Source organism: Pongo abelii, chromosome 11, assembly GCF_028885655.2.
Source record: "Pongo abelii isolate AG06213 chromosome 11, NHGRI_mPonAbe1-v2.0_pri, whole genome shotgun sequence".
In the NCBI taxonomy this organism is placed as follows: Eukaryota; Metazoa; Chordata; class Mammalia; order Primates; family Hominidae; genus Pongo; species Pongo abelii.
The window spans coordinates 53,654,897-53,672,206 of record NC_071996.2 but is presented as its reverse complement, the minus strand read 5'-3'; the positions used below and the strand labels follow the sequence as shown (position 1 = coordinate 53,672,206).

Here is a 17,310-nt window from a genome sequence, read left to right as displayed (position 1 = left end):
ATTCAAAACTATCATGACGTCTAGGGCTCTCCGCAACTACGAGATGATTGATGTTATGAAAAGCGTAGCCCCCCAGTATCAACACAGGAAGCGGCCAGCACCTCCTGTGTGTTTTCCCTTTTTGCGTTTTTTTTTTTTTTAAATCAACTCTGCTGTTGTTGCTGCTGCTTAGCAAAACGGGTAAAAACAAAATTGCAATCATTGATGCATCACCCAGAGAATCCCCAAATTTCCTGTCGAAGAATCCTCTCGGCCTCTCTCCAGCGTGCTTCCAAAAGTTGCAAAACTACGGAGGGCGTCTGGGCAGGCGCTGGCAACAGCACTCCTGAGTCCAAGCTCCCACCCAGAGGACACGAGGTCGCAGAACAGCCGGATCGGGTGGAAGGGCCGCCCTTTTCTTCGTAGCCTCCAAGGGAGCGGGAACAAAAAAACGAAACCAAAACCTGCCTGCTCGCTCCTCTCCCCATCGCCTGCGTTCCGCTGGTTGTGGGCTTCCTGCGGCCGCCGTGGGCGCGTCTCTCCTCCGCCATGGCAAGTTGCTTTTGCTTTGTGTTTTGCGGTGCAGGTCCGTGCCTTGTACCGTCGCCATGGTTCCCTAGAATGGCGCGGAACCAGGCACGACGGGCCAGGGTGCAGGGCTGCGTGGGAAGGGGCGGCGCGCGGAGGGGCCCCGGGGATCCCCGGAGACCCCGAAGAGCCGTCCACCCCGGCGGGCAAACTCAGGTCAGCCTCGCTGCACTCTTCCCAGGTGGCGGCACTGCGCGCTCCTGAAATTCACGTACGGCGGTGCAGTATAGGCCCGCTCCAGAGGCTTAGGACTAGGCTGCCGCCTCCCGCACCCACTGCCCAGGCGACGGGACGCCGCCGTTTCGTCGAGGAGCTGCTTCGCAGGCTGTTACGGCTTAACTGTTGTCCTCCCACGCCTCGGGGGGAACAAAAGTGGACTGATTAGCCAGAAATGGAGGCCACAGCTGCATTTTGAAAAGGGCTAGTAAGAACGATTCGAGCCAAGGACGCAAGTCAGGAAGACATCCTTATGTCTTATGTCTGCCTTGGTGCGAATTCTTGTCTTTTGTGGTCTTAGTTTTTCCTCCAGAGACACAAAGGGCGTTGTGCTTTTACCATCAGTGCTGGTGAGGAAGAAGAGTTAGCAAATTCAAAATTTAGCCTTCTGTGTTTTGTTTTGTTTCCATCAATCGCTTAAAAGCCTTGGCAAGGCCTTTAATTCCTGCTCTGAAATGCTAGAGTCCCGGAAATGCAAAAGCAAGTGCGTTTTTGTTGACCTGGTGGCGGTAAAGGCGTCGTCATTGAAAATAAGCAACTGATTTTGAGAAAATCAATATAAACAAATGCAGTGAATGAATCTTCTGTTTCTTCCCAATGCCTTACTTACAAAAGTAAAGTTTTTCTATATACTTTTTGCTTTCTGATAAGATGGCCAAGTCTGTTATAATACTGATGCAAGGAAAAGCGCCATCACCTTAGTATGTCTTGGCTAAAAGCTGCTCGTTTCAAAGTCCTTGAAAGGAGTCTTTCTCTAGGACATTTCTTTATCTTAATCGTGGGTAGAAGAGATTAATAACCCTCATTATTCATAACTGACCTCAGTAAAATTATCTATGTTAGCCATACTTTCTCCAACCTATGAAAGGAAGTTAAGGATAAATATTGGCAAGTCATTGAAGTACTAATTCATTAGATGATTCATAGAAACTAGTTCTTACCAAACAAAATTTACACCTTCATTTTTTTTCTCCTAAAAATACTGGTTCAGGGAGAAGTTTCTTTGATTTTAAAGATAAATTACATGTAGACATTCGAATAAAGAAATATGATATTAGTACTAATGAGGGCATAGAGCTGAAGTAAGATTCCTGAGTTTAAATTGATTGCGTGTTTTTCTTTGATATTGTTGGGGTGCAGAAAATGATCTCCCTGCCGGGCGCGGTGGCTCACGCCTGTAATCCCAGCACTTTGGGAGGCGAAAGAGGGCGGATCACTTGAGATCAGGAGTCTCTACTAAAAATACAAAAATTAGCTGGGCGTGATGGCACCCACCTGTAGTCTCAGCTACTCGGGAGGCTGAGGTGGGAGGATCACTTGAGCCCAGGAGGCGGAGGTTGCAGGGAGCCAAGATCACGCCATTGTACTCCAGCCTGGGCAACAGAGCGAGGTGCCGTCTAAAAAAAAAAGACTTTGAGAGGGCGGGGCGGGGGGGGGGGAGCGGATCACGAGGTCAGAAGTTCGAGACCAGCCTGGCCAACATGGTGAAACCCCGTCTCTACTAAAAATACAAAATTAGTCGGGCATGGTGGCTGGTGCCTGTAGTCCCAGCTACTCGGGAGGCTGGGGCAGGAGAATCGCTTGAACCCGGGAGGTGGAGGTTGCAGTGAGCCAAGATCGCGCCACTGCACTCCAGCGTAGGTGACAGAGCTAGACTCTGTCTCAAAACAAACAAACAAACAAAAAAGAAAAAAAGATCTCCCAAAAGAAATAAAAACAAATGCAGTGAGTGAGTCTTCTATTTCTCCCTAGTGCTTCACTTAGAAAAATAAAGTTTTTCTTTATGCCTTTTTTGCTTTCTGATATGATGGCCCTGCCTTTATTCTTACATTGACAGGGTTGAGCATTTCTATTTTTTTTTGTAACCATATTTAAATTTTCAATGTTTTTGTTTTTATTTTTATTTTTTTTGAGACAGAGTCTCACTCTGTCACCTAGGCTGGAGTGCAGTGGCGCGATCTTGGCCCACTGCAACCTCCACCTCCTGTGTTTAAGCCATTCTGGTTCCTCAGCCTCTGGAGTAGCTGGGATTACAGGCGCCTGCCGCCACTAATTTTTGTATTTTTAGTAGAGATGGGGTTTCACCATGTTGGCCAGGCTGATCTCAAACTCCTGACCTCAAGTAATCTGCCCACCTCATCTTCCCAAAGTGCTGGGATTACAGCCGTGAACTACTGCACCTGGCCTTTTTTAAGACTTAGCAGGTTTGGTCTAAAAGTGAAAAACCGATAATAATGTAAACAGTAAATATTGTTTATAGCAGGTCCCAATAGCGTGCTGTGATTACTTTTTCTCCTTTTGGTCCAGTGTTGTGTGTATTTTTCCTTTTCTACTTCTAGGAAAATGTTCCCAGCAAATGGGTCAAATGGATTTTCTTTCTTTCTTTCCTTTCTTTCTTCCTTTTTTTTTGGGGGGACGAAGTCTCCCTCTATTGCCCAGGCAGGCTGGAGTGCAGTGGTGCTCACTACAACCTCCACCTCCCAGGTTCAAGCCATTCTCCTGCCTCAGCCTCCCAAGTAGCTGGGACTACAGGCATGTGCCACCATGCCCAGCTAATTTTTGTAGTTTTAGTAGAGATGGGGTTTCACCATGTTGGCCAGGCTGGTCTTGAACTCCTGACCTTAGGTGATCTGCCCGCCTCAGCCTCCCAAAGTGCAGGGATTACAGATGTGAGCCACCGTGCCCGGCCTGCATTTCATAATTTACTTAAAATCATGCAAGTACTTTAGTTTTCTTATGATTTTTAGGCTGGGGCCCCTTCAAATCCCAGAAATGGGAGAGAACTTGCTCTGGGATATACATGCTAGCAGGTTCTCTCTGAAGTGTTCATTCAGGCATTTTTTGTTTTTGAGACAGAGCCTTGCTCTGTTGCCCAGGCTGGAGTGCAGTGGTGCCATCTTGGCTCACTGCAGCCTCGATCTCCTGGGCTCAAGCGATCCTCCTATCTCCGCCTCTGCAGTAGCTAGCTGGGACTACAGGTGTGCACCACCACACCTGGCTAATTTTTTCTGTTTTTGGTAGAGACCAGGTTTCACCATGTTGGCCAGGCTGTTCTGGAACTCCTGGCCTCAAGTGATCCGCCCACCTTGGCCTCCCAAAGTGCTGGGATTACAGGTGTGAGCCACCGTGCCTAGTCAGGCTTTTCAGGCCTTTTTTTTTTTTTTTTTAAAGTAAAATAATCCTCAAGTTTTTTCCCTTGCGGTTTGGCCCAGCTGCCTTCATTGCAGCGTGTTATGTGCATGTCCAAGCTTGTGTGCACTGGGGGTAGGGAATGTGAGGAGACAGCTGGAGCAGTTGTTCTACCAATACTCTGTCAACAAACCCTTGGTTTGGTCCCTTTATTTCTGAGGTTCTGCTCTGAAAATTGTCACCTGTTCACTATAACCCCCTTTTGCATATTCTGAGTTAGCTCCTTCCCTCTGTCTTATCGTTCCATATACTTCCATGTATTTTCTTTTCTTTTTCTCTTTTTTTTTTTTTAGACGGAGTTTTGCTTTTGTTGTCCAGGGCTGGAGTGCAATGGCACGATTTGGGCTCACTGCAACATTCGCCTCCCCGGTTTAAGCTATTCTCTTACCTCAGCCTCCTGAGTAGCTGGATTACAGGCGCCTGCCACCACACCCAGCTAATTTTTGTATTTTTAGTAGAGACGGCATTTCACCATGTTGACCAGGCTGGTCTAGAACTCCTGACCTCATGATCCATTCACTTTGGCCTCCCAAAGTGCTGGGATTACAGGCATGAGCCACTGCGCCCAGCCACTTCCATGTGTTTTCAATCTTCATTTGTTGAACTCTCCTGTGCTGATTGCTCCCTTTAACTGGGTTTATTCTTTTTAAAATTGTCTTTTTTTTTTTTTTTTTTTTTTTTTGTGAAGGAGTTTCGCTCTTGTTGCCCAGGATGGAGTGAAATGGGTTGATCTCGGCTCACCCCAACCTCCACCTCCTGGATTCAAGCAATTCTCCTGCCTCAGCCTCCCGAGTAGCTGGGATTACAGGCATGCACCACCATGCCAGGCTAATTTTTTGTATTTTTAGTACAGACGGGGTTTCTCCATGTTGGTCAGGCTGGTCTCGAACTCCCAACCTCAGATGATCTGCCCGCCTCGGCCTCCCAAAGTGCTAGGATTACAGGTGTGAGCCACCGTGCCTGGCCTTCTTTTTAAAATTGTTTTACTTTCATTTTACGGGGCTGTTGGGATGGACAGGACACTGTGTGTGTGTGTGTGTGTGTGTGTGTGTGTGTGTGTGTGTGTGTGTGTGTGTGTGTGTGTGTGTGTGTAAGAGCACGTGTGCGCTCTTACACTGTCTTCCTGATCTGGTAGGTCAGAAATAGTTTCAGTGGAGTCCTATTGAATAGAGAGGCCTCTGGACTGAGGGCCCCAAATTCCTTTCAGGGCTGCTAACCATCGCTGTAGCCCATGAGCTGTCCTGTCCAACCCCGGGTAGCTTAGGACAGCTTATGTTTGAGCTCGGGTGGACTAACTGTTTAAAAATTAGGAGAAGCTTATAAATCCACTTCCCTAAATGAGGCTGAGGGACAAATTAAAGCATTTAAATAGAAGCCTTAACTGGATAATATAAGTTCAAAGAGATTGAGCCCAGCAAAGGATCTACTTGCAGTTGATACTCTGTGCCCAGCATGGTGGCAGGGTCTGCAATAGTGTGTACTTGCTGTGGCTGACTTTCATGTCCGATATGTGCTGGAAGTCAGGCTTTACTCCACTGCAGTTCCCATGTTGTTGCCAGGGGTTTTTTTGTTTGTTTATTTATTTATGTAGAAACAGAGTCTCTTGTTGCCCAGGCTGGAGTGCAGTGGTGTGATCTGGGCTCACTGCAACCTCCGCCTCCTGGGTTCAAGTGATTCTCCTGTCTCAGCTTCACAAGTAGCTGGGATTACAGGCGCCCGCCACCACGCCCAGCTGCTTTTTGTATTTTTAGTAGAGACGGGGTTTCACCATGTTGGCCAGGCTGGTCTCGAACTCCTGATGTCAGGTGATCTGCTTGCTTCGGCCTCCCAAAGTGCTGGGATTACAGATGTGAGCCACTATCCATGGCCCAGTGTTTTATTTTTTTATGGTAACTTTCCTGATTCTGACAATAAAAGTAGCGGATGTGTTTCTTACTGTCTTACATACTTTAGACTCTACAATGTAAAGAAAACATATAGCCGCCTCTAGATACCATATTTTGTGGTTAGTTTGACTTATTTTTAATTAATAAATTTTTAAATTTATATTTTTGATCTTTTCCTTTGTAACTTCTTCCATTATTTTTAGGCCTTCCTAAATCAGACAAATATTAACCAATATTTTCCACTTACGAAAAAAAGGGTGGCTGGGCGTGGTGGCTCATGCCTGTAATCCCAGCACTTAGAGTGGCTGAGGCAGCAGATCACTTGAGGTCAGGAGTTCGAGTCCAGCCTGGCCAACATGGTGAAACCTCGTGTCTACTAAAAATACAAAAATTAGCTGGGTGTGGTGGCGGGCACCTGTAATCCCAGCTACTTGAGAGGCTGAGGCAGGAGAATCACTTGAACTTGGGAGGCAGAGATTGTAGTGAGCTGAGATCATGCCACTGCACTCCAGCCTGGGTGACAGAGTGAGACTCCATCTCAAAAAAGAAAAAAAGAAGGGTTTACTTTTTACATTTAACTCTTAAATTCATATAGAGTTTATGTTGGTATATGGTGTGAGGCAAAGATTTACTCCCCTACACCCCTTTTAAAAAGTATCTAACCAGCTGCACCAGCACTTTTATAGAATAAGATATTCTTTCCACTGAAGTGTGATGTCATCTTTATTATGTAGAGTCTTGTATTTTTAAAGAATAACTTACTGTTTCTCTTACAGGCATCAGTTTTGAATGTCGAGGAATCCAAAGCTCCTGAAAGAACGGTTGTAGTTGCTGGTCTTCCAGTTGACCTTTTTAGTGATCAATTATTGGTCGTATTAGTGAAGAGACACTTCCAAGACGTTAAGAATGAGGGTGGAGATGTTGAAGATGTGATATATCCGACAAGAACCAAGGGAGTTGCATATGTAATATTCAAAGAAAAAAAAGGTATTTCCAAGTCAAATTTTTGTAATTTTAGAAATATTTCTTCAATGAAATTTAAAAATTACATTTTATTAAAATGATCCATGGAATTGGTAAATTTTAAAGTAGTTTTTTTTTTTTTTGAGACACAGTTTCACTCTGTCGCCCAGGTTAGAGTGCAGTGGCATGATCTCAGCTTACTGCAGCCTCTGCCTCCCAGGTTCAAGTGATTCTCCTGCCTCAGCCTCCTGAATAGCTGGGATTACAGGAGGCACCTGCCATCACGCCCAGCTAATTTTTGTATTTTTAGTAGAGACAGAGTTTCACCATGTTGGCCAGGTTGGTCTCGAACTCCTGACCTCAAGTGATCTGCCTGCCTCAGCCTCCCAAAGTACTGGGATTACAGGTGTGAGCCACCACCTGTAATCCCAGTACTTTAGCCTGGCTAAAGTAACTTAAAAAAAATTTTTTTTTATTGCAAATATACAAATGGCACGATATTGCTTTAGGAAGAAAAGATATGAAAATGGCTCGTGATAAAGTTGCTAGTGACTGGCAAATTCTTGAAAACTTTCTTCTGTATTTTGAATTTGTCTATATCTTGGGGTGAAAGTTTTACATTTTATTGTAGAAAACCTGTAAAATACCAACAAAATGGAGAAAAACCCCACAAAGATGATATATAATCTCATAAACAAGATGACTACTTTGGGAATTTTCAGGTGGCCTCAACTATATATTTCAGAATAAATGGATATTCTAATATAGTATCTGCCTTATTACTGGCAAAGTTGAATTGAGAAGTGTGGCTTGGATTTGAGATCAGACTGAGCCATTCTGCTCCCTGCACCCAATCCCTGACTTAGATGGTGAGGAAGTTGGGTTGGCAGAGCACACACACCCCTTCAGCCTCATGGAACGGGAAACCTTCTTTACAGCTTAGTGGCTGGCAGAAAATACATTGCCAGAGAAAAACAAGTCTCCATGCCAGGTGGTGGTGAACATACCACATGGGGGTTGGAGCAGAGCAAGAGACCTTGCTTTGCTTGAGGGACGACAGAGTCCAGAGAAAGATCCAAGGCACTATGGATTTTCAGTACCTTTAGCTGTCACCATTAATTAAGTCATTCCTTCTCAATGGAGTTGTTCAGATAAGGGATGGCAGGAGGGGCTCAGGGGCTCATTTTTTCTCTAAGGAGATGGTAATGTTTTTGAAAGTTAATTTATATGTTGAATTGGCAACTCAGAGAGACAGAGGGAGAGAGAGAAAGAGAGAGAGAGATTGGCCTCGGTCATTCATTCATAAATATTTTCTGAGTACCTATTATTTACCAGGCAGCATGCTGGGTCTTGAGGATACAGCAATGAGTGAAATAGGCAAAGCCTTTTTTTTTCTTGAGATGTACATCTGGACAGATTTTAAACAAATGAATCTATAATATGTTGGGTGCTTTATTTATTTATATAAAACTTAGATATTTGTTTATTTAAATATTTATATTTATGATTATATATTCATAAATAATAAGTGCTACAACAAGACATAAAGAAGAATAAAGGGATAGAATATGACGGAAAGTGCTGTTTTAGATGAATAGGAAGGGAAATGCTCTGTTTAGATGACATTTGAGCAGAGGCCAAGTAAGGGAATGATTCATGCAGATAAGTGGGGAGAACATTCTAGGCCAAGGGAGGGACTGGTAATTTTGTGAGTGGGGAGCATGCTGGGTGTGTGGAAGAACAGCAAGGAGGCGTGTGTGGCTGGAGTGGAATGAGCTGGGGGAGAGTGATAGGAGATGTGGTTAGATGGGGAGCCGGGGCCAGTTTATGCTCAGTAACTGTTGGATCATGGCAAGGTGTCTGGGATTTTATTCTGGGTGAGACGGAAGGTTTCAAGCAGGGGATTGACAAGATTGGACTGCCTTTTCTTAAATGAGCAACCTAGCAGCTGTTTGAAGAACAGGAATTACTACTCATCGTTGGCTTTGATAGGGCAGTACCAGGGCAGGTGATAAGAACTGGTGGGTATTCGGGACATATTGATGGATTAAATATCATTTTCTGTGGTGGAGAACACTGGGGATAGAATACATTTGAGAGGGAGATAGTTATCAAGAGTTCAGTTTGGGTCAATGAGATGCCTATTAGGATAATGAGGTAGAGAGTTCTACAGGCAGAAGGGAGAAAGATCGAGGCTGAAGATAGAATTTTGAAAGCGATTCACATAGAGATGGTGTCTAAAGCCATGGAGATGGTTGATCAGGGGATGGGGTACAGGTTAGCAAAGAAGCATGAGGACTGAGGTCCAGGTCTCGCCAACATCTTGAGAATGGGAAGAGAGGAGGATTAGGAAGGAGACTCAGCAGGTCAGCCAGTGAATTGGGAGGAAAACCAGAACAGTATGATATCTTGGATCAAGAATGTAAAGTCTTCTTGTGACTAGAATTAATAGAGATGGGGATATACCTTTACATTTTTGTTTTTTATTCATGCATATAATGCCTTGTGTGTTTTATAATGTGATTTGGATCATATTTACATATAAAATAAACTTTAATGAGTTAAAGTGCAACAAAAAAGTGATTTGAATGTTGAATTTAGAGGAAAATGTAGAAAAAAATCTTAGACATTCTTGTATAATATCATTGAATATGCCTATTTTTCTTAAAAAATTATTAGTGTATCGTGCCATAAACACTTCTGATGACAGTGTTTCCACTTAGTTGCAGAGAATGTCATCAGACAAAAGAAACACTGGCTAGCAAGGAAGGCTAGACATGCTGAACTCACAGTCTCTCATTTTAGTGACAAGGTAAGGTGTGATGCTGAAGGTGTACTGATAGTCCTGTATCCCATTTCTTCTTTGAAGTTTTTTTTATGGCAGGAGACACAAAGTCCTCTCACTCCATGACTTCTAGGAAAGAAAAGGCAAACTCCCTGAGTCAGTGTTAAAGGCCAACCCTGGCCCTTGAAATTTTGGTTATTGCCTCATCTGTTTTTATCTTTCTATGTGTGTCACTTAATGTTTTATTTTACAAAATGTATATTTTTTGAGAAAAGGTCTTGCTCTGTCACCTAGGCAGTGGCATAATCTTGGCTCACTCTAACCTCTGCCTCTTGGGCTCAGGTGATTCTCCTGCCTCAACCTCCCGAGTAGCTGGGACTATAGGTGTGTACCACCAGGCCTGGCTAATTTTTGTAGTTTTTGTAGAGACAGGGTGTCCCTATGTTGCCCAGGCTGGTCTCAAACTCCTGGACTCAAGCAGTCCTCCCACCTGAGCCCCCCAAAGTGCTGGGATTACAGGGGTAAGCCACCATGCCCAGCCTCACTTAATGCTTTTAAAGTGATGGTAAACGCTTATACTGTCATGGATGATGCCAGGTACCAACCTAAAGGCTTATTTTGGGAAAAAACAATTAGAATGAACATTAAAAAGAGGCCTTGAAGAGACAGAAAGTAAGATAAAGAAGAAAAAGTTAAAATCCAAAGCAATGGTTTACTAACTTGATTCTGTAAGACACTCAAGAGTTGTATGCAGCCATCTGATGAACTTCAGACTGGGGGCAGGAATGACTCTTGGGGGAACCCTATCCAGGCAGAACCAGAACAGTTTATATGTACTGGATCTGCATAAAACTGTTTCAAAAAAGAATTCTGCCTCTAAAAATTATTTGAGCACCTCTGTTTTGGGGTATGTGGTGAGGGAGTGTGAATCCCAAATTGAACAAAATGGGATAACTTTGATGGGCTGCCCTGGTGCAAGAAGTCAGGAAGTCTGGGGCAGGCAACTGGGGCCTGGTTTAGTGCAATTTCTGCAGAGACAAGAAAGTGGCAGAAAAGAACGTGTTTATGTAGTCTCTCCCACTAGGCAGTACTGTTTTCATTTCTCTCTTTTTAATTTCAGATCTTCAGCTCTGTAAATGCCATCCTTGATCTTTCTGTTTTTGGGAAAGAAGTTACTCTAGAAACTCTGGTAAAAGACCTGAAAAAAAAAATCCCGAGTTTAAGCTTCAGTCCTTTGAAACCCAATGGAAGAATCTCCGTGGAAGGATCATTTCTGGCTGTCAAGAGGCTCAGAGAATCTTTGCTAGTAAGAGCATGTTCTCTCTTAGAAAAGGACAGAAATTCTACCAGTGAGGGGAGAAAGTGGAATAGACAAAATCCCCAAAGGAATCTACAGAGAAGTAATAACTCTTTGGCGTCAGTCAGGACCTTAGTACCTGAGACTGCTAGAAGTGGAGAAATGCTTGTGCTTGACACAGATGTTTTTCTTTACCTGAAACACAAGTGTGGATCTTATGAAAGCACACTGAAAAAATTCCACATTCTGAGTCAGGAGAAAGTGGATGGTGAAATCACCACAATTTGTCTAAAAAGCATTCAAGTTGGTTCTCAGCCAAACAATGCAAAACATGTAAAAGAGCTCATTGAGGAGTGGTCACATGCTCTTTACTTAACGCTTAGAAAAGAGACATTTATTTTGGAAGGCAAGGAAAAGAGAGAGAAAAGAATGATCAAAAGGGCATGTGAACAATTAAGTTCGAGATACCTTGAAGTCCTGATTAACCTTTATAGGACACACATTGACATTATAGGATCTTCTTCTGACACTTACCTGTTTAAAAAAGGGGTCATGAAATTAATAGGGCAAAAGGTTAGTTAATAAAATCTCAGCAATATAGTCATAAGGGCTGCTTTCTCTTGCTGAGCAGTGACCATTGCCATGAATGGGGCTAGCTTTACACACCCTATCTCATGAATCCTTATGCTCATCCTTCTTTGTCAGTGTTGACTATCCTCATGTTATAGCAGAAGAAACTAGGATTTGGAGAAGTTACAACACTTTTCTGAAGTTATCCAGTTGACAAGGAATGAGGCTGTGGCTTAGCCCAGTCTATTTGATTACACAGATAATATCTAAGGAATAAAACTTTGAAAAAAACTCACCAAACTTTTTTTTTTTTTTTTTTTTTTTGAGACGGAGTCTCGCTCTGTCGCCCAGGCTGGAGTGCAGTGGCGTGATCTCGGCTCACTGCAACGTCCACCTCCTGAGTTCACGCCATTCTCCTGCCTCAGCCTCTGGAGTAGCTGGGACTACAGGTGCCCACCACCACACCTGGCTAATCTTTTTGTATTTTTTTAGTAGAGATGGGGTTTCACCGTGTTAGCCAGGATGGTCTCCATCTCCTGACCTCGTGATCCACCTGCCTTGGCCTCCCAAAGTGCTGGGATTACAGGCGTGAGCCACTGCGCCCAGCAAACTCACCAAACTTTGAAGGAATCTTACTTTCTCTGTAACTCCAAATTATTAGAGAATAATAATTATTAAGAAGTAGCCTTAACATATGAGAAGTTTGAAAGGTGATTATTATGCCATGGGCAATTTCTTAACATTTACAGTTTGTGTTTACTCCATGTAGAATTAGAATACTGGCAAAAATCACTGGGGAAACTACTTAGATGGAAAGCATATCTTACGCAGGTAATCATTATTTGTCTAAATTGTATTGTTTCAAGGCTGCTGGCCACATAGGATGTTTTTACTACTACTTTTTTAGCCTAAGTGCTTACATAAAATGGTGATTCTAATTGTGCAAGTTCATAATATTAATTGAGTCATTTTTGTCACACCCAACTAAAACAGTCAAGAAGCTAGGGGGAAAAAGTACTTGGGACACATAATATTGTTCCAAGAATGCAATTCTCTGTGAGCCTGGCTACTGAAACTGCTTGCTGTAACCTGAGACCAGTTTTGTCTATAGCTGCTGAGATAACTTGCTGTAACTCTAGGACTAATTTTGCCTAAGGCCATTGCCCACTAGTTGGAGCTTGCCAGCTCCCCAGAGCTTGACAAATACCAATGAACTTTCTCTTAAGACCACAAGTTGGCCAGGCGTGGTGGCTCACACCTGTAATCCCCAGCACTTTGGGAGGCCGAGGCGGGTGGATCACAAGGTCGGGAGATTGAGACCATCCTGGCTAACATGGTAAAACCCTGTCTGTACTAAAAATACAGAAATTAGCTGGGCATGGTGGTGGGCGCCTGTAGTCCCACCTACTCGGGAGGCTGAGGCAGAGGAGAATGGCGTGAATGCAGGAGGTGGAGCTTGCAGTGAGCCAAGATCGCACTACTGCACTCCAGCCTGGGCGACAGAGCGAGACTCCGTCTCAAAAAAAAAAAAAAAAAAAAGAAAGCACGAGTAACATTCTTAGTTTTAAAAACCCTCAACCTTCTCTTTTTTTGTTGGACATACTAAAGATCACCTAGAACTGAAATTCTTTCTTCTCAAATAAAACATTAAATTTAGTTTTGTGTCTACATTTTCATTTTGACTTTGACATACATGGTGTCAGAAGTGGGATACAAAGCTGACTCACCTCATGGAGAATCATTGGCCTTTGGAGTTGTGGCATGAGGTACCCATGTTGGGGCCCTTTGAACCCCCCCACACCCCCACCACTTTCACAGGTTATCCTTTCTCCCTCCAGTGAATATCTCTTGGACAGAACTCTCAGATATGGTTTGAGTTCTGTTTTATTTGGGATATGATTAGGGAGAAGTCTTTCCCCCTCTTGTTTGGTAGATCTGTTGGGTAGAATTATTTTCCCCCTGTTGACCTCAGCTGCGAGGTTTGGACCTTGAGGCTTGGATGGGGGAATTTTTCCCTTTCTTTGGAGAAGGCTTATCATTCCTAGTGGTAAACATGTATTTTATTTTCTGTCTTGGCTTGTATTTATTTGGCCTTTGTGTATTCAGTGCTTGCATTTACTTGGCTTTTGCGTAGTTGACATTAAATCAGAGCACCCACGAAATGAACTCTCAAAGTTCAAAGGCATGCCAGAATATTTTCTGGAACTCCAGCTAGTAACATATTCAAACATTACAGGGATCATTTAGTCTGTTTTTCTTAAAACTGAACTAAAAGATGGAGGCTATAAAATCATACACTCCAAATAAGATATGCATATTTCATTGATATCTTGAGGCGAAAAAAATAAAAACAAAAACAAAATACATTCAGGATACAAATATTTCCTTGTTAAAAAATGCTGTCTCAAAGGTGGCTGAAACTTTTTCTTTTCTAGACCTTTCCCCTCCCCTTCTTACAGTATCCCCTCTTTATCCTTCTCTAAACAGCTATTCTAACATACTACTTAAATAAAAACACTTGAAAACCAGCAGATATAAAACAAAGTCATTTTGACCTTCCTACTGTTTTTTTTTAAAGCAAAGATTAAATTCCCATGTAAAACCTTCCTCCCTATACAAAAAAGAATAGCAGCATTTTTATCTTCAATGACAAAGAATTGAGTCCAAGAAAATACTGTATAAACCTTGTTAAAAATCACTCTTGTCTTTTGGTCCTACTCACATAATTCAGCACACTTTCACAGTTAACTATTTTTTGTTCAATTTAGTGCACTGGTGAGTGACTCTAACTGCTTTATCCCAAATTTGATTTACAGACTTTATAAGACTGCCTATTAAAAAAGCTTAAAGCTTATCCTTAGCCCATTTTGTCAGAAAAATAATTTGCATCTAATCTTTTTTATAAACTGGTGAATTTACGTGTTTTACCATATCATGACTAAAATTCTAAAATAAAAGTTCTAATATCTTTATGTATATGTGTTTAAATATGTTTATGTGTATGTACATATATTATGTTGTATGTTGTATCTACATAAAAGCTGGTGTAGTCAGCCAGAAATCCCTTAACAAATTTTATTTTGATTGGTTTAAATAAATGAGCACTCATATAAAATGTATAGTAATTAACCCCCAATTTTTTTTTAGTTGATGTGACTTAAGTAAATCTTTGATAAATTAATTGGTTTTAAAATTGTGGATAAAATAAAATTAGAAATGTCTTCAAAATTGTCAGCATACATTTTTATCTGGGTTTACTGGTCAGACAGTTTTATATTTGCCTCTGCTAGATGTTTTAAAGTCATAAAGCCTAAAACAAAATGATCTTTGTTTATATGGTTTTTAAATAAATATGATTATATTGTCTTAATAAAAATAGCTGTAACTTTTCTGAGTTATCAACAGGGTGGCTGTTTTTAACTTTAAGGTTCTTACTTAAACCTTAATATCAAGGTAAACACTTGATGGTAACAGTCTATAAAACTGGTTAATAAAAACAATGACTAGTTCTATCTCAATTTTCATAAATCTAGGAATAATTGAGAAATAAATCTTATAAATGAAATAAACATTTATAAATGAGCTTTTCATGTAATTTTAAAATCTTAAAATTATGTTAAATGATACTCATTAAATGTCTGGATCATATCTAAATTAAAAATAAATTGCTAAATACATAGACATTTGTTCTTGGCTTCTTAGGTTTTATAAAAGGACTAAAAGTATTTAGATCTATTAATCAAAATATAAATTTAGGAAAATACAATTGATGTATTAAAAAATTATATGGTAAATTTTTATCCTAAGATAAAATAATTGGTTGTTAAAAATTTTATTTTTTAGTTTTATTTTTTGAGACAGTTTTGCTCTTATTGCCCAGGCTAGAGTGCAATGGTGCAGTCCCAGCTCACTGCAACCTCCGCCTCTTGGGTTCAAGCAATTCTCCTGCCTCAGCCTCCCAAGTAGCTGGGATTACAGGCACCTGCCACCACACCCGGCTAATAAATTTTTTTTTTTTTTGAGACGGAGTCTCGCTCTGTCACCCAGGCTGGAGTACAGTGGCACGATCTTGGATCACTGCAACCTCTGCCTCCCGGGTTCAAGTGATTCTTCTACCTCAGTCTCCCTAGTAGCTGGGATTACAGGCGTGCACCACCACGCCCGGCTAATTTTTGTACTTTTAGTAGAGAGGGGGGTTTCACCATGCTGGCTAGGCAGGTCTCAAACTCCTGACCTCAAGTGATCCACCCACCTTGGCCTCCCATCTTCCTGGAACTTTTTGAAACCACAAGAACTCAAGGTGCAACAGTTACAGGTGGATACTTTTTCATAGCACATACCCCCAAAAACCTGGGGATCCTGGGTTACATAATGAGCTCCTTCTTGGATTATTTGCAAGAGTCTTCTAAGTGGGCCTTAATTCACCCTGTACACCACTACCAAATTCATGTGTCTGAAGTGATTCCTGGTATCTGGGAGGCTTAGACTGGAGGTCTGGTGTTAATTGCCCCACTCTGAAATTTCACTGCAATATTTAATATTTAATCTCATATTGTCTTTTTTACCCACTTATAGCATGTATTTTCTGAAAGGTATAGCTTATTCATGCCCATAAAAATGTAGTATTTCATTATGTATTCACTGACACTTTTTGATTTTTTTAAATGTCTGTTTTTAGATGTGAATAACTTTCTTTTCCTCCTCCTGAGGACTAAGGTCTGATTTTTTATCTTGCCCAAATTCCTATCTAAGGGGTCTGGGGAGTCATGCCCTACAAACCATAAACTCTCATCAGATGGGTTTTATTTAACCCTGTATATCGTGACTTGCTTTCCAATCTGGCATGACAAGGAAGAAAATAAAAATGTTTTACCCCAAAATATATTTCCTTGCCATACCTTGAAATTGTCCTGCAAAGTTTCTTGTGGGAAAAATCCACATTCTATAGAGAATCCCCTTCCCCCTTTGTTTTCCTTCTTCCTTTCCAGATCCAGGAGATAATCAACTAAGAGCCAGGTACCATTTTAAGTCCAATAAGAAACATTTTACAACCTGCTCTCTCTGAAGTCTTATCTGAGAGCTTCCTCTGCACAATAAAACTTGGTCTCCACAATCCTTTATCTTAACCGGAACATTTCCTTTCTATTGATCCCGGGTCTTCAGATAAATTCAACCAACTGTCAACCAGAAAATGTTTAAATTTACCTATAACCTGGAAACCACCACTTTGAGTTGTCCTGCCTTTCTGAACCAAACCAATGTATTTCGTAAATGTATTTGATTGATGTCTCATGCCTTCCTAAAATATGTAAAACTAAACTGTACCCCGACAACCTAGGGCACATGTTCTCAGGACCTCCTGAGGGCTGTGTCACAGGCCATGGTCACTCATATTAGGGTCAGAATAAATCTCTTCAAATATTTTACAGAGTTTGACTCTTCGTCAATACCCCCAAAGCTAGTAAGCATCATTTACTTATAGGCAGTCCTGTGTGTTAGAAGGATACTGCCTATATGGCAGTCAGAGCAGAATGGTTGAGGGCATGGGTTTTGTGGCTTGATAGATCTAAGGCTGAATTTTGGCAATACTACTTACTGACTTGTGGCTTCCATTGCACATCTATAAAATGGGGATAATAGCTACTGTTAAAAGCATGTGAACCAGAACAACTCCATCTTGAATAGGAGCTGGGTAAAATGAGGCTGATACCTACTGGGCTGCATTCCCAGATGGGTAAGTCATTCTAAGTCACAGGATGAGACAGGAGGTTGGCACAAGATACATGTCAAAAGTCCTTGCTGATAAAACAGGTTGCAGTAAAGAAACCAGCTAAAAC

The 17,310-nt window shown here is 41.8% G+C and overlaps 1 protein-coding gene across 2 annotated transcripts; it reads left to right on the top strand.

The window, feature by feature from the left end:
- The first annotated feature begins 302 nt into the window (after positions 1–302).
- Positions 303–15,152, top strand: RBM43 (RNA binding motif protein 43). 2 transcript variants are annotated; one of them, XM_002812488.6, is made up of 4 exons: positions 303–531; positions 6,635–6,845; positions 9,545–9,633; positions 10,727–15,152. In XM_002812488.6, exons 1-4 carry the CDS (start codon positions 529–531, stop codon positions 11,483–11,485), a joined length of 1,062 nt encoding a protein of 353 aa, XP_002812534.2. In that variant the 5' UTR covers positions 303–528; the 3' UTR covers positions 11,486–15,152. The 2 variants fall into 2 exon arrangements, with proteins under 2 accessions (XP_002812534.2, XP_054404824.2); XM_054548849.2 differs by lacking the exon at positions 303–531 and adding an exon at positions 586–723 and having other exon boundaries at positions 10,727–11,792.
- The last annotated feature ends 2,158 nt before the right edge of the window (positions 15,153–17,310 follow it).